Source organism: Leguminivora glycinivorella, chromosome 3 (assembly GCF_023078275.1).
Source record: "Leguminivora glycinivorella isolate SPB_JAAS2020 chromosome 3, LegGlyc_1.1, whole genome shotgun sequence".
Classification (NCBI taxonomy): Eukaryota; Metazoa; Arthropoda; class Insecta; order Lepidoptera; family Tortricidae; genus Leguminivora; species Leguminivora glycinivorella.
The window spans coordinates 14,741,241-14,757,421 of NC_062973.1; the positions used below are offsets into that span (position 1 = coordinate 14,741,241).

General features: G+C 39.4%; 2 protein-coding genes across 3 annotated transcripts; one reads left to right on the forward strand and one right to left on the reverse strand.

Annotated features, from left to right (window-relative positions):
• Positions 1–408: 408 nt before the first annotated feature.
• On the reverse strand, positions 409–3,171 carry LOC125224765. The gene is made up of 3 exons (XM_048128216.1): positions 2,997–3,171; positions 2,465–2,588; positions 409–1,813 (listed from the first exon to the last, which is right to left on the reverse strand). The coding sequence occupies exon 3, from the start codon at positions 1,794–1,796 to the stop codon at positions 444–446; it is 1,353 nt and encodes a 450-aa protein (XP_047984173.1). The 5' UTR covers positions 1,797–1,813; positions 2,465–2,588; positions 2,997–3,171; the 3' UTR covers positions 409–443.
• A 3,942-nt stretch (positions 3,172–7,113) lies between these two features.
• Positions 7,114–14,375, forward strand: LOC125224925 (uncharacterized protein C15orf61 homolog). Of its 2 annotated transcripts, none has more exons than XM_048128444.1 (3): positions 7,114–7,302; positions 7,797–7,980; positions 14,179–14,375. In XM_048128444.1, exons 1-3 carry the CDS (start codon positions 7,150–7,152, stop codon positions 14,304–14,306), a joined length of 465 nt encoding a protein of 154 aa, XP_047984401.1. In that variant the 5' UTR covers positions 7,114–7,149; the 3' UTR covers positions 14,307–14,375. The 2 variants fall into 2 exon arrangements, with proteins under 2 accessions (XP_047984401.1, XP_047984402.1); XM_048128445.1 differs by having other exon boundaries at positions 7,169–7,302; positions 7,802–7,980.
• The last annotated feature ends 1,806 nt before the right edge of the window (positions 14,376–16,181 follow it).

Sequence of the window (16,181 nt, forward strand, 5' to 3'; positions counted from 1 at the left end):
TGATCAATCCAGTTGATACATCGGTTGAATTATGTCCCTATGGAACATGCCGTGCAGACAAATTCTTATTTCACTTGATTACTTCAATTCTTCTTTAGATAAATGATGGTCAGTGGCTTTATGGATTGATACCAATCTATGACTATTTGTCTGTCTTTGTCATATAAGTTTATACTTAGAAAAGCCTTTTCCACGTCAGCAGTTATTCCAATTTTGTGGCATCTAAATTTCATTAACAAATTACATGAATTTTCTATCATTATACTATCTTTTTTCAGGCAGACATTCTGACAACTTGAATAATGAATCAGGTGATTAATGATTATTTGTATAATACATTCTAACAAAACTCTGTATATTTTCATGAAGTTATCATGTCTTATGTTGTTTAATTGCTTACTACAGTTGTTTGAAAATGGTTGTTTATCTTGATTTTTTGTTGTTTAAGTAGACGTAGTCGTGGTATTTTGCAGTTCTTTGTCAGGGCATAATGCTCTGTTATGTCGGTTTCTTGCCCCACAATAATGGCAGACATGTGTTGTTCTGCAGGTGTTTTGTCTGTGACCATATTTAAAACATATGAAGCAGCGGTCAGATAACTTGCCTTTTCTCTCAGCTAAAGTTGTAAAGCGCGGACAACTATCATTGAAATGATCACCGTGACAAAATATACAGTCCTTCCTGTCTCGCTTTTTAGGTGGATATTGATTTCTTGATTCGTTATTGGCTTCATACGGTCTCTTCCTTCTGTCTACGCTAGAAAATGTTGAAGTACCCGGTTCGGTTTTGATGGGTTTCCCTTTAGGTTTCATATTATATTCATTTTTAAATTTCCTTTCACCAGTGAATTTCTTCAAATGTTTATTATTATCCTTAACTTTATTAATTTTCACGTGTAACGTTTCAGTGGTGAAGGTAGGTTCTATATTTTTGTCCTCTGCATTAATTCTGTCAACATCCTCCTTTGCCGTTATGATAGCGTTTAACTGTTTCCTTATCTCTTCTGTGGATTCAGTTTTCAACTTCAGTTTCAACTCATAAATCACATCTTCAGGAAATTTTTCCATGAAAAGGAACCTTAAGTTATTCTTATTAGTGTCTTCTCCTAGGGATTGCAATACTCTAAGGTGTCTTTCTAATTCATCTAATGTTTTCCTGCAATCTTGAGGCTTCATCGCTTTCTTAACTTTATATAGGGAGGAGTAATGAGCGTCAATAATCTGTATTCTATTACCATATCTTTCTTTAAGTGTATCTACGGCTATTTTATAATTTTCGTTTGTGGTTTCCAAACCGTCAATTATGATTTTTGCTTCACCCTTCAAGGAAGCCTTAAGATAAAGAAACTTATCCACATCTCTCAAGTTTCTTTGATCAATGTTGGAACTGAACTGGTCCCAAAATTGGGTCCACTCTAGGACATTGCCATGGAAAGACACAAGCTCTAATTCCGGTAGCTTACTTCTATTCTTAACAGGGTCGGACTTAACTTGGCCTTGTTCTTTAATGGACTGTATTCTGGCATTAAGTTCAGCTAAAATTTCCTCGCCTTGTAATTGTATCTCTGTTAAGGTCGAGACCTCATCAGGGTTCGGATCAGTGCTTGTATTAAAATACTGATAGAGATCACTCTGAAATTTCCCCAGCGTTGACTGTAACTTGGAGGCAATGATAGCGGCTTGTTCCACTTCATTACCTTCCCATGGACGACACGCACATAGCTCTGATGCTTTCGCTTGATGCTCTTTTATACTATTGGCAAATGTTCTAAGACGCTTCAATAATATGATGTCCATCGTGTTCTTTCTTTATTCTGAAAACGCATTTTGAGACAAATCAACTTAACATGTCAAATTTAATTAAAGTAGTAAGGCATTTTATAAGTTTTTTATTTAATGTGCAAATCATAAATAATTTGGAGTAATTGACAGGTAAGTATTGTAGGTATAAGAATTTATTTTTAATTATTTTATTTTATTTTAAGTATAGATGGTACGACATGACCTCTATAATGATGATGATGAACTGAATTGTGTGTAAAATCTAAATAGTCTCTGTCAATAATAACTTATCCTCATCGCTAGGATCAGTACATAAACATTTATCACATATTTAAGCATTTAAGTTCACATTCAATATTTATATTACCAAATATATGATTTAACGACACTCAAATTGTGACAATGTCACAGAAATGTAGAATATTCTAGAGTATTCGATGAAAATCATGGCAACAAACATTATACAGTAAATGTTGAATCACTTCATTTATTTATAATTAATCAATCACTGATTATTTTTATGAAATTAATAAAATGTTATATCATAGTTTAGCGCCATCTAGTTTCACTAGGATGTAAACGTCAACAACATCATTATCACAATGATTTTACTTTAATGAAAGAATTTTCTTTATTTTCATAAACGCAATTGACTATATTATTCAACAGTCATATTTATATACCTGCTAATATGTGGCCAAAGGAGTTCTATTTCCTCACGCAGCCGGAGGCAGCCGAGAACTTCGTTCGGCTTTATGCCTATACTTTGTCTTCACGCCTGACTCGACGTTCGTCAGCACTCGTACGCTGTTTCAATTGAACACGAAATAAGTTGGGATTCATTTTGATTTCAATAAATAGTCATTTTAAATTTACTTAATGACCTTATCCCAACAATGTATTTAGTGTTCCGTCTCTAATTATTCCCTTCATAAGGTTACCTCATACGCCGTACGCAATACGCAATCACAATGCACATGTCATGTCGCCGGGAAAAATGTATTTTTTCGCAAATATGTAACTTGGCCATGTAAATTTCAATCAATATACTCTCACGTTTCATCTCACAGGTTTTGAATCATAAAGACAAAGAAATGATCGTAATATTACATAAATAATTGCAAATAATCCTTTAAGAAAGTTTACTAGTAAGTTGTTGAAATAACACAGACTTGGTAGGCCGTAACCTAAAAGTTTCTATTTACAAACACTCACCTTTAAGCCTTATATAGTTTATTTCAAACACAATACAACACTTCCCATTCGCCGCACAACTTTATATTTATTTTAATTATTCACTCGCAAACCACTTGTTGCACAATGTTTTTCGACAGGAGTAATCGGTTCCACCATCTTGCTGTGGCCAAGGTTGTCGATAAAATTATATCGATAAATTATCGGTTTTTACATACCGGTATTCCATGTGCTTACACTCAAGGTAAGTTACCTGTAAATACATTTCAAAGGGGGTTTCTATCGAAATCATCGATAAGATCTTTATTAAAACATCAAGTGTATCTTATAATATTCGGTTTATTTATTACTCCGTAAAGAAAAGGCATAATTAATCAACTGAATTATGACAGTAGTGACATGTGATGGATAAAGTGTAGTATCCTTCTGATGCGAACAAATAAGTGAATCGTATCGAACAGCAGTATGCTCGATAATCATAACCTCAAATTTAAGCATTTCTAAAGTGTCATTATGTTCGCCATTGAATCAAAATCTTGATATAGAATAGTTAAACAGTTATATTATTAAATCTCTGGTTTTCTATTGAAATTGCAAGCATAAACTTTCAATCAAGTGCAAATTGTAAACAATTTGTCACTCACAAGATGTAAATGACAGTAAATTTTTTAAGTGATTTTAATTATTTTCTAAGTTTTATTTGATCTTTAATATTTCTTCAATATTCCTTTTGGTTAAAGTATCGATATCTGAAATAATCGTTATTCTGTTTTATGCTATAGTGTACAATAATTATCGATATGAAATTTGCCGACATCGACATGTCTACATCACTTTCGCAAAATAAATTGCGTAATATTATAATTATTTAGTTTTTATGTTACAAATTCATGATTTTTGAACAAGTACGTGTTTTATAAGGTAATTAGGGTTTCAAAGATGTAAATCACACGCAGATTTCAATGGTATTTCCTTACGCGGGAAATTCAAAAATGTAAGGTGACGCTTATAGTTTACAACACACAATCAATAGGTGGCAGCACTTTGTATGAATCACAACGATCACAGGGCAACCTTTAACCTCTTAAAGTTTGTATTTAGTACAAATTTGGTAAATCATTTGTGAAACAGTTTCATAAATTTGTAATCATATCCAAGACACTCTACCACCAATTTTTGTATCGACTCTGATACAAAACGTTTCTTGCCTGAGCTCTCATTTGCTTGTGAATTTGGGAGAACAATTTCAGTCCTAGATAATGAGGTACAATTCTACCTTTGACCTGACATGTACATCATTTTAGTAATATAACAAATCATCATCATCTGCTTCGCTAACATTGTTGAGATAAGAGGTTGGTTACACTGAGAAGGAAATGATTCATACCTTGAGCTGAAGATATGACCTCGGTGGCTCTCTCGCCCATAAGCTCTCAGCACAGCTGATAGCTTCCACCGGATTATATGCCACCACCTGTATAGAAAATAGTTTTATGACCATGGGTCACTAAGGTACACAACCTATGTATTTATAACATGAATAATTGTTATTATAGTAATACCAAGAATATATTGAAGTATTATGATTGTTATTGTTTTACTATCTCAATCAATTGGGAAACTATCCTGAGGACTTGGTCCTTATTATTCCTTATCTATATGAGAATTATGATATATGTGAATGTATTTATGTTGTAGAATTATATTAGCATAGTTACTGGCTCATAGCATGAACCGATCTGGGTTTAAAATAATAATAATAATATGACTTGTAAACATGGTATGATATATCCATATATTGGATTTATTAAGATTGGTTATAACGCATAATATGATCATATTTGTATGTCAACACATAAGTAATTGCACAGGTTGCAACACAACGTTACGCGTTCGTTCAATATCCGTAAGAAGGCTACACAGCCTCATACTCTAAGGGTAATCCCTCTATTTCGTCACTGACCATGGTCAAGGCAACTCAGCCTCTATATCAAGGATCAAATCCTCTTTCGCTTCGGCCGTAGCCAGGCAAACATAGCCTCTATATAAAAGGATAAATCCTCTTTCACTTCGGCCGTAGCCAGGCAAACATAGCCTCTATATAAAAGGATAAATCCTCTTTCACTTCGGCCGTAGCCAGGCAAACATAGCCTCTATATAAAAGGACAAATCCTCTTTCACTTCGGCCGTAGCCAGGCAAACATAGCCTCTATATAAAAGGATAAATCCTCTTTCACTTCGGCCGTAGCCAGGCAAACATAGCCTCTATATAAAAGGACAATCCTCTTTCTTATTATAGGCCGCAGCCTCTCGACAAAGTACGCAAGCGAGACAAACAGGTTATAGGCAAACGATATTTTCCTCTCTCGCCAAACTCATGCACATCATCTTCACATCAAGTCAACTTTTAAGGCATATTAATTATAGTGATTATTAAGCGCATTAGTCTCAAATAAAGATAAGCATCTCAAACTCAAACAAGACAGATCTCTCGTTCTAAATGGAGATCATGATGAAGAAAATAAATATGTGAGTGGGACAACCATGTCCTCTTTTATTTCTTTTATACTCAAACTATACTTAGCTTTTGGAGAGCCGAAGGGAAGATGCATGTGGCTTTCACGAGGCACTTTATTTATAACTTTTATATCGCACGTTCCCAAACTAACTTTGACACACAAAGATGGCGCAATCAAAAAGGAAAAGGAAACGTTAGCTTACCATAGACTAATTTGAAGCTGTCATATGTGTTGCCTGTTGAAATATGTACACATCGCGGGAGTCCGCGACATCGTCTACTTCCATATCGATAAGGTTTGATTTCGTATGCGTCGCATCGCCGTCGCGCGACCATCGCGCGACCGTCGCCCACGCAAGCCATCGGCTTATCAATCACGGTCGTCAGCCGCGTCCGTCAGACGCGTTCCATAATTTGTTTCAAGCTTTATACACAAGTTTTCCTATCAATAGCAATAGCTAACGTAACGCTTGGCTTGAGTAATAAAAACTGTATAGTTAAATTAATGAAATATGTATAAGTAGGATATTGAAATCTTCTTTCTTCGTTGAGCCATCACAGCTAACTTTAACTTACAAACGGTCTTAAGCACCTGCACTTCTGAAGGCGCTTAAGTCATTTTTGCTAATAAAAAAAAACCACAACGTTCTATGAACATTGGTCAAGTGCGAGTCGGTTTTCGACTTTTCCATACAAAGAACTCATGAGCGCCTGAACGACTATGATGGCAAAGTTAACGTTTCGCACTTTCAAGACTTTACGTATATATCTCGGAAACGATAAGAGATAGAGCAAAATGGACTTCAGATTTGGGCTTTCGGTGGCACAAATTCTATGTTTTCGTCAACAGACACCTTTTTTTGGACCGATTTGAATAAAATTTTGCTCAGTCAATTTATAAACAGTCTTAAGCGCCTCCTTTTTAGTAGGAACTTAAGTCATTTTGTACAAATGAAAAAAAAATTTAACAAGTTCTAAAAGGAAAAAGACAGAAATGAATTTCTTTATACCTGTCCAACTCGCTTACACAATTTTAAGACGTTTAGTAACTACTTGCAGCGGCAGTGAGTGAAATTCGTAATCTGAGTTTTTTTCTCTTAAGTCCGACTTACGCTTGACTGTAGATTTCTAATAGGTTTTCCTGTAATCTACAGGGAGAGGGCTATCTCGTGTATTTTTTTGAAAATTTTACGCTAAGTAGTTTCGGAGATAAGGGGGGGAATGGTCATTTTTTGCTTATTTTCTTAAATTACTTCTAAATTACCACAACAAAAAATTTGGTTGACGGTCAAGTACCAACTAAGTACAGTCTGGCAAAAAAAGAGTAGAAATTAAAAAGTGGCAGCATCGTAGTGTCGTTCCGTTTTCTCACACGCATTGATTTAAAAGGAACCACTATTATATAATACTATTATTATACTCTTTGGGAACCACACCAGACTTGCACCAGACCCGATACGCAAGCTATCAATGTCAAGAAACTTGTCAGTGTACGTCAAAAACAGCTGATATTTTCAGCTTTCGTAACAACCGCAAAATATCGCAATACTAATATCTATTTTCAAACTAATTATGATTTTAACTCGATTTCGAATAGTAAATAACCAAGACCAAACAATAAACCAAGTATTCCAAGTTATTAATTTCTAAGAAAAAATGTCATTGAACATAGTAAAACAATTACTTAAGAAAAAACTAGCAGCTTTGCAAGTTTTGCGGATATTCCGACAAAAACCAGATGCTTCTGAAGTTCTTACAGCCTATTTGATGCAGTGTAATGAGCCCCCTTGGACCTCCTACTTCGTAAAGGTAAAATCTAGCCACAGCTTAATTTTAATAAATAATTGCTTAAGTTGCATTTTATAAAGTATATTTATTATTCAATATAGACTTTATTTTGTAAGTATTATTTGTAAAACATGTAAATGACAAGTATTATTGTCTTTTACCATACCTACTAATAAGAGATCTAAAGAATAATATTTTTTTACTTAACTAAAATTAGTCAAAGTAGTTAACATAGATTCAGCTGTTGCTATGACACCACCCAACTCATTCTCAGCTGTTGTGGTGTGGTATCAGTGGATTTCTGTCATTGACAGAACTACCCAATATCACATCTCCTGGCCGAAAACATTAACCCCTGGAACATGATTGTCAAAAATTTGCTACTGAATTACTTATAATAACTTTTGATTTGTTAATTATAGTTTAAATTGTCTCTGACAGATCTGGAACATTTGTTTGAAGAGTTAATACATAACATACATACATCTCCTTAACAAAACATTCATTGATTTCAGTACAGTAGTGTAAAGGATGACCAGTTTGGCATGTCCAACTTCAACTGGAAAGTGGGCAGTTCCAACTACCAGATACTGCGGACCGGCTGCTACCCGTACATCAAGTACCACTGCTCCCGAAGGCACATAGAAGACCTTGGTGCTTCTGACAAGTTTATGAGGATTATCAAAGTTGCCAATTTTGGTAAGTATTTCTGTGTGAGATTTGGGTTTTTTTTTATCTCAATTATATTATTTTATTAAAAACAGGTATTTGTTGAGTGGTCATTATTATTTTTTTTAATCTTATAACATATTCACTGCAATAAGTTCATTCATTTATCTTACAGACATTGTTAACTTGTCATTTTGAATTATTAAAAACGAGTAAGTACCGACTCCATTGACCATTGTTTGTTTGGCTGAATATTTTAAAGATATTAATTAACATGTTATAGTATTTGTACCTACTTACGAGTAGTTACCTACATAATTTATATTCTGTACTGTACCTACAGGCACCTACTCCTTTTTTATATGCAGAAAAGACTAAAATAAGATAATAATATTATTGAATTCTCAATCAAGGGAAGTCTGCATTTACTTGAATTATATGAACTATGCTGAATAGATTTTTTTGCGACTCCTATTATTCATCCAAGTATCCAAGACATTCGCATAGAGGATTTTTTTCTAGAAATGAAATAAATCCAGACTTCAGCCCATGTAACACAGAAGGCCTGTTGCGAAAACAAAAATCAAAACTTTGTAATGAGAGTATTTTCGTATTGTGGTATATGTGGTAAAGGCCCAGGCCCCCCGAGGGTGGTCACGTGGTCCATTTGTATGGCCAGCCTAGGCTCCAGCGGGGGGGTCATGACCCCCATGACCCCCCCCCCCCTGGATCCGCGCATGCAAGGTCATTAATCGTTATCTACCTTCATGCTCAAGCATTGTATTTTTTTTTTTACTATAAATGGGCTTTTACTTATTTATTTGAGAGTTAACAGTGGGAGAAGTCATGGGTCAGTAGTGTGCGTACTGCGTACTGATGCAAAACTGTCACAGAACAGATCGATGAGGTCTCGATTCTTGCATATTTGATTGAAAGACTTAGTGGCTCTTATAATAAAGGAGTTCTTATAAGGAGTTCTTATAAGAAGGGGAGTAAGGGGAGAACGGAACATAACACCTTTCCGACCCAATAGTCAACCTCACCTGCACGCGCCGGACGGCGGCGGCGCGGCGTACACCGTGCCGTGGTGCTCCCTGCTGGACAACAGACGAGGCTCTGGCGACCGAGTAAATGGCGGGATAACCATTCGAATCCTAGCTCGGGAAACTGGCTAGAAGAGGCACTCAGCGGCCTTGGGAGAAGAAATGCTTCCTAGATGATTGATAGGAGAGAAAGCTCTGAGAACAAACGAAGCGTGACGGCGCGCTTCAAAGCAGCAGCCCTGCTAGCCGTCTAGAGTACTATAGGCTAATAACCTGTATGCTCGAAATTAAAAACTTATTACTGAAACTCAAAGAAGAATACGGACCGATATAAAACAAATGACCTTTAGCACGAAATTTAGGACACTGATTGGCTGCTGGAATGTTCGTACTATGAGGGAAGAGAGTAGAGTACACCAGGTTCTCAAGTACATGAAGGACTACCGGCTAGACATACTAGGTATTTCTGAAACGCGATGGAAAGACTTTGGGGAGCGGCAGGTTGAAGACCACACTCTACTGTACTCAGGAAATACGTCTACGCATAAATATGGCGTGGGACTCCTGCTTAGCAAGAGAGCTTGCCGCAGCCTCCTAGAGTGGAAGCCAGTGTCGGACAGAATTATCACAGCTCGGTTTAAGTCCACAGTGAGAAACGTCACAGTGGTGCAATGCTACGCCCCGACTAATGCAGCAAACCTGGACGTGAAGGAGGCTTTCTACAACCAACTTACGAGTGTGCTGAGAGGAACGCGGAAAGGGGACATAGTTATCTGCATGGGGGATTACAACGCGCAAGTCGGAAGCAACAACCAAGGAATTGAACCCTGGGTAGGGAAACACGCTCTTGGCAATCGCAGTGAGAATGGTAACATGCTAGTTGATCTATGCTGCGAACAGGATCTGGTAATTGGTGGTTCAATTTTTCCTCACAAAAACTGCCACAAGGTTTCTTGGGTATCGCCGAACAGGCGCACCGAAAACCAGATTGACCACGTTATGATCAGCAGGAAATGGCGACATTCACTGCTCGATGTTCGGAATAGAAGAGGAGCCGACGTAAACAGTGACCATCACCTCATTGTTGCCAAAATCAGTCTGAAGATAGCAAAGGTGCAGAAAAAGGCGACCACATTATCTCGACGATTTGATGTATCCAGCTTACGGGATCAAGAGGTCAAGCAGAAACTTAGCGCGGAGTTGCATAAACTACACCATTCACGAACCCGCAAGCCCTCCCAAGACCCCTCGGTGGAAGAGGAATGGAGTGGTATTAAAGCTACATTCCAAGAGTGCTGCGCAAAGCATTTGGGCTACAAGAACAAAGAGCGCAAGGAGTGGATCTCCATGGAAACTTGGGACAAGATTTTGTATAGGAAAAACCTTAAAGAGAAGTTAAACTGTGCAAAAGATCAAGACACCAAGGAAACTCTAGCTTACCAATACTTTGTTTGCGAGGGCAATGTAAAGCGCAGTGCTAGAAGAGATCGCAGGGTAAGGGCAGCGGAGATAGCCCAACGAGCAGAACATGCAGCTAAAACGGGAAATATACGGGAGCTATACCGTGCTGGTAAGGAGTTATGTAACAAGCCACCAACAAACCGGCCCATAGAGGACAAAACGGGGAAGCTCCTTACCACACAGGAAGACCAAATGCGTCGGTGGCATGAACATTTCGCCGAAGTCTTCCATAATGCAGTCGAAGGTGACGGCAGCGAGAACGCAGCTGACGAAGGCGTAGCGGCTGTTCTAGACATTAGTGTCGAGATACCAAGCAAAGCCGAGATATCGAAGGCTATAAGAGCGCTCAGAAGTGGAAAAGCACCAGGTAACGACGGCATCCCAGTGGAAGCTTTGCAATCTAACGCTGAAGTTGTGGCTGATATATTATATCCCTTAGTCTCAGCTATATGGGAAGCTGAAGAAGTACCGGAAGAGTGGAAGGAAGGCTTACTAATAAAGCTGCCCAAAAAAGGTAACTTGTCCCAATGTTCCAATTGGAGAGGAATAAACCTGTTGCCCGTGTGTTCCAAGGTCCTCTGCAAGATACTGTTACACAGAATGATGGGTGCTGTCGATGGAACACTAAGAGACGAACAGAGTGGTTTTAGAGCAGGGCGGTCTTGCATCGACCAAATTAACGTTCTACGTATGATTTTGGAACAATGCAACGAAATGCGTAGCGAACTCTTCACTCTGTTTGTAGACTTCGAGAAAGCGTTCGACAGGGTCAAGTGGACAAGTATATGGCGCATACTTAGAAGAAGAGGTATACCAGACAAGATCATAACAATTATACACAATCTTTATAGGGGTTCCTCTTGTAGAGTGCTGCACAAAGGACAGCTGTCAGAACGTATACCTGTAACGGCCGGTGTGAAACAGGGATGTTTACTGTCTCCGTTGCTGTTCCTCATTGTTTTGGATGACGTGATGCGCAGAGTAACGAGCCAAGAGAGCAGAGGGCTGCCATGGGTCAATGGAAAAAGCCTCGAAGACATTGATTTTGCCGACGACCTATGTCTTTTCGCAACATCACGCGAACACCTTCAGTCCAAGACCGATGACCTTACCCGTTTCGCTGCAGAAGAAGGCTTACGCATAAATTGTTCGAAGACGAAGGACATGCGTCTTAATACCTTGGATGCAGCTCCAATAAATATAAGGGGTGAAGCAGTGGAACAGGTCAATCGTTTTACGTACCTAGGGAGCGTGGTCGATCCTTCAGGGGGAGCGGAGAGCGATGTTGAGACGCGCATCAACAAAGCGAGAGCAGCGTATGCCCAGCTGAAGCCTGTTTGGACGTCCACCGTAATAACTCGTGGTACTAAAATTAGAATGTTCAACTCTAACGTCAAGTCGGTCCTCTTGTACGGTTGCGAAACATGGCTTGTGAGGAAGGACATCACCAATCGGTTGCAGGTGTTTATTAACAAGTGTCTCCGGCGCATCTTGGGTATTTACTGGCTGACAACTATTTCAAACGCTAGATTGTGGCAGCTGACGGGACAAAAGCCCGTAGGCCAGGAAATACGCGCACGGAAGTGGCGATGGATAGGGCACGTGCTACGCAGAGCAGATAACCACCTGTCCAAACAGGGTCTCTGCTGGCAATCACCTGGCAGTAGACGGTCGGGACGGCCTTGTACCACGTGGAGGCGGTCAGTGGAAAAGGAGGCTGGCGCAAGTGGACTAGGCTGGAAGGATTTGGAAGCAGTCGCCCAGGATCGTGAAAAGTGGAAGATTCTTCTGAGAGCCCTATGTCCCTAGTGAGGGATAACAGGAATACATCATCATAATAAAGGAGTTCTTCCTAAAGTTAGTGTTAGCGTAGGGGATATGAAACGTTCGTTTAGCGCGAGACGAAAGGCGTGAGGGGACTGAGAACTTCAAGCTTGACAGGAGATCCGGACAGTCAACATAGTTTTGAGCAATTTTCATAACATAGATTACGTCAGAGATATTGCGCCGGACGTAAAGACTAAAGAGGTAGCAAGTGAAGTTTGGCACAATGTTCAGTGTAACTTAGTTTTGGAAGTTTAAATTTAAAACCTAGAAAGCGAATAAACTTTTTTTGAATTCTTTTAATTTTAGAAATATAAATATCATAACACGGGTTCCTAACCTGAGACGCGTATTCAAGATGGCTCCTTACAAATGCGCAGTAGATAATTTTGATTGATTTTAGTCTTTTAAGGTTTTTACACGATCTTATAATGAAACCAAGCACTTTGAAAGCTTTGTTTACAATCGAGTCAACGTGCCGATCGAAGAGCAACTTATTATCCATTATGACACCCAAGTCCCTTATTTCATTGCATTTAGAAATAAGTTCACCCTTTAACAAATAATTGGAGTTAAAGACGAGCGCTTACGAGTAAAGGAAATAGCAAAACATTTGGACACATTTAAATCTAATTTATTGTTAACGCAGTATTGATCTAGTCTATGGAGATCTTCCTGGAGATAAGTAGAGTCCAGAGAGTTATTGACTACCCGGAAGACCTTCATGTCATCGGCGAATAAGAGAATATTTGAATGTTTGAAGCATTGCGAAATATCACTGATAAAAATAATGAATAATAATGGCCCGAGTAGAGATCCTTGAGGCACTCCTGAGGGGATTTCCACCCAGGGTGATGAAAATCCGTTCAGGACAACCGCTTGAGACCTGTTCAATACGTAGGAGGAAAACCATCGGAAGAGGTCTCCTCTTATACCTACTGATAAAAGTTTTTCTAGAAGTCGAAAATGATCTATGCGATCAAACGCCTTACTATAGTCTGTGTACACAGCATCGACTTGATCTCCTTTGTCCAATTGAAGTGACAAGTAATCATTAAATAAAATAAGATTCGAATCAATGGATCTTTGTTTAAGGAAACCGTGCTGATAAGGACAGAATACATGTTTAAGGGAAGCATACACTTGATTGTAAACCACTCGCTCCAGTATCTTTGCTACGAGGCATAACTTAGATATCGGTCGGTAATTAACAATATTACTTCTACTCCCTTTTTTATGAATGGGTGAAACAAAGGCAGATTTCCATAAACGTGGCATGACTCCCTCCGAAAGAGATCTATTAAAAAGTATAGCTAGCGGGTGCGAGATGCTTCCAGAGCAATTCACGAGGAAAACAGCAGGAAGATGGTCCGGCCCAGCAGATTTACTAAGGTCAAGATTTTTAAGTAGTTTCATAATTTGGTCGGACTGGACCTCAATAGACGCTATATCAGCAATAACAGGCCCCGTAGCCGAATGGCATTTCTCCCTAGCGCTGGCTACAGATTCGGCTAGCCATCAGGTGAGTCGGAGACGTTATGCCTACGGGCCCAGTGAAGACGTGGCCTGGGGGCGTCTGCCGTCGCCGAATGTCATTTCTGCGACGCGAAACGCCACCGAAACGCCGCAGAAATGTAGTCTGGCTCTGTCGCGCCAATACGCAAGAGCGATAGAGATAGATAACTACGAAATAGATATCATCGTGAGCGTTTGTGCATTCGGCTAATACGCACACTGGTGCCTGTTCGTGTTCACCTATGATTTGAAGGTTGCTTATACTGAAACCTTGCTTGGCTTGCTTGGCTTAGCAAGTCAGTTTAATAAAACTTAAAAACATCGTGATACACGATGTTTTTAAGTTTTATTAAGGGACTTTCTCAAATAAATATTATGTTTCCAGGTATCCCATGCCTCCTGTACGGGCTTGCGGCGACACAGCTTATCCGCCATACAGAAATAGTTCACACGTCGAAAGGACCCGTCACGATATACTTCCTACTGCCAGAGCACAAAGGCTCCACGCACTGACAAGTAATACTCTTTATTGTACATTTATTTATTGTTGATTAGTATAAATATACGTAAGTAAATATTGAATTCTCGTTTTATATGTACATTCACTCATTATGTGTTTAAGCTTCGTTTAACAAGTGCATACGATGACTACATTGGTAACATGCAGTTTAAGCTTGCGTCCAACCCTCAAGCGCTTTGGCAACATGTTGGAAACCTAAAAGCCAAGGGAGGATTCGAGGCTCAAGTAACCTTCAAGGGGAATAAGTTTGAAGGGACGGAGGCAGCTCAGGCCTTCGCAGACTTCTTTTCTTCTGTCTTTTTGTCAAATATTCCAAACCTTGACTTTGAGCGAACTGTTCGCAGTGACTTGACTTGTAATTCTAATTACGTTCATATAAGCCTTATATCTCCGCTAGACATTGAAGCCACTATAAAGCGTTTAAAGCCGCGTAGCTCCCCAGGTCCTGATAACGTTCCGGCCTATATATTAAAAGGGTGTAAAGAGTGGCTTATAGAACCCTTATGTCACATTTTGAACACATCATTGTGTACTGGAGTTTACCCGCATCACTGGAAAGTCACAAGAGTGCGACCTATTCCTAAAACTAGTAACTCAACCTGCGTGGAAGATTATCGACCTATAGCCATTCTGTCGTCGATTGCTAAGGTATTTGAGATCATCGTGAATACGCTCGTAGCTCCTCAAGTTAAGCCCTTCCTTAGCGATTCCCAGCACGGTTTTAGGCCTCGGCGCTCAGTGGAGTCGAATCTTCTAACTTTGGCGGACTCGGTATCCGATCATATGGACAGGGGTATACAAGCGGACGTGTTGTACTTCGATTTTCAAAAAGCATTTGATCGCGTGGATAACGATGTGCTATTGAGCAAGTTGTGCGATATAGGCTTTTCCCCGCAACTGCTCCGTTTCTTCGCTAGTTATCTTCGCGATAGGAGCCAATATGTGCAACACGGCTGCTTTATATCGAACACTTACCACACTAGATCTGGAGGCAGTCAGGGATCGGTGCTGGGTCCTTTGCTCTTCGGTATAATGATTAATGACCTGGCATCCGTTCCGAGATTCGCTAGATGCCTTCTTTATGCCGATGACTTAAAGTTGATTTATGGCGTGCAAGAAATCTCAGACTGTGAATCTCTTCAAAAGGATCTTGATCTGCTGCACGAGTGGAGCGTAAGAAATATATATACTTTCATTTAATGTCTCCAAATGCGCGGTTATAAGTTTTAGTAGAGCTCGGAATCCACTGATGTACGAATATACTTTAGGTTCAAACAATTTAGTTCGTGTTAGCTCTATTCGTGATCTCGGTGTCATCCTAGACTCTCGTCTCAATTTCCATGAGCACTTGAATGCATTGACCCGTAATTGTTACAGGAGGTTAGGATTTGTCATTCGAAGTGCCAAGGATTTTACTGACTCACATACAATAAAGCTGCTCTACAACGCCTTAGTGAGGAGTAAACTTGAGACGGCCTGTCGTTTGGAGTCCCTACGAGACAACATATGTCTTGCAACTTGAAAAAGTGCAGAAAGTTTTCTTGCGCTTCCTATACAGGAAATTGTACGGGTATTACCCATTTCTCTATCCCACCAAATTTTTGTTAGGAATGCTGGGATATAACTCACTCGAGGTAAGACGCAGTTCGGCACTTCTCACTGCAATTTGTACCATCCTACGCGGTGACTCTGACTGTGTCGAATTGACACCACAAGTAGTACGGCTGCTTGTCCCGATACCGTCTAAATTTGAGTTTCGGCCTCGAAACCGCTGTCTTCTGTCAGTGCCAAGTTCCCGAACAGTGTCGAGAAGGAACTCTCCTTTTGTTCGAGCATTACACAGCTTGAATTTACTCCTCGCATCAGCG

Excerpts from the sequence above, each read along its gene's own strand:
- LOC125224765 (XM_048128216.1), bottom strand. The coding sequence starts at position 1,796 with ATGGACATCATATTATTGAAGCGTCTTAGAACATTTGCCAATAGTATA.
- LOC125224925 (XM_048128444.1), top strand. The coding sequence starts at position 7,150 with ATGTCATTGAACATAGTAAAACAATTACTTAAGAAAAAACTAGCAGCT. Across the intron at positions 7,303-7,796 it reads GGACCTCCTACTTCGTAAAG|TACAGTAGTGTAAAGGATGA; the intron begins GTAAAATCTAGC and ends CATTGATTTCAG. Across the intron at positions 7,981-14,178 it reads TATCAAAGTTGCCAATTTTG|GTATCCCATGCCTCCTGTAC; the intron begins GTAAGTATTTCT and ends TTATGTTTCCAG.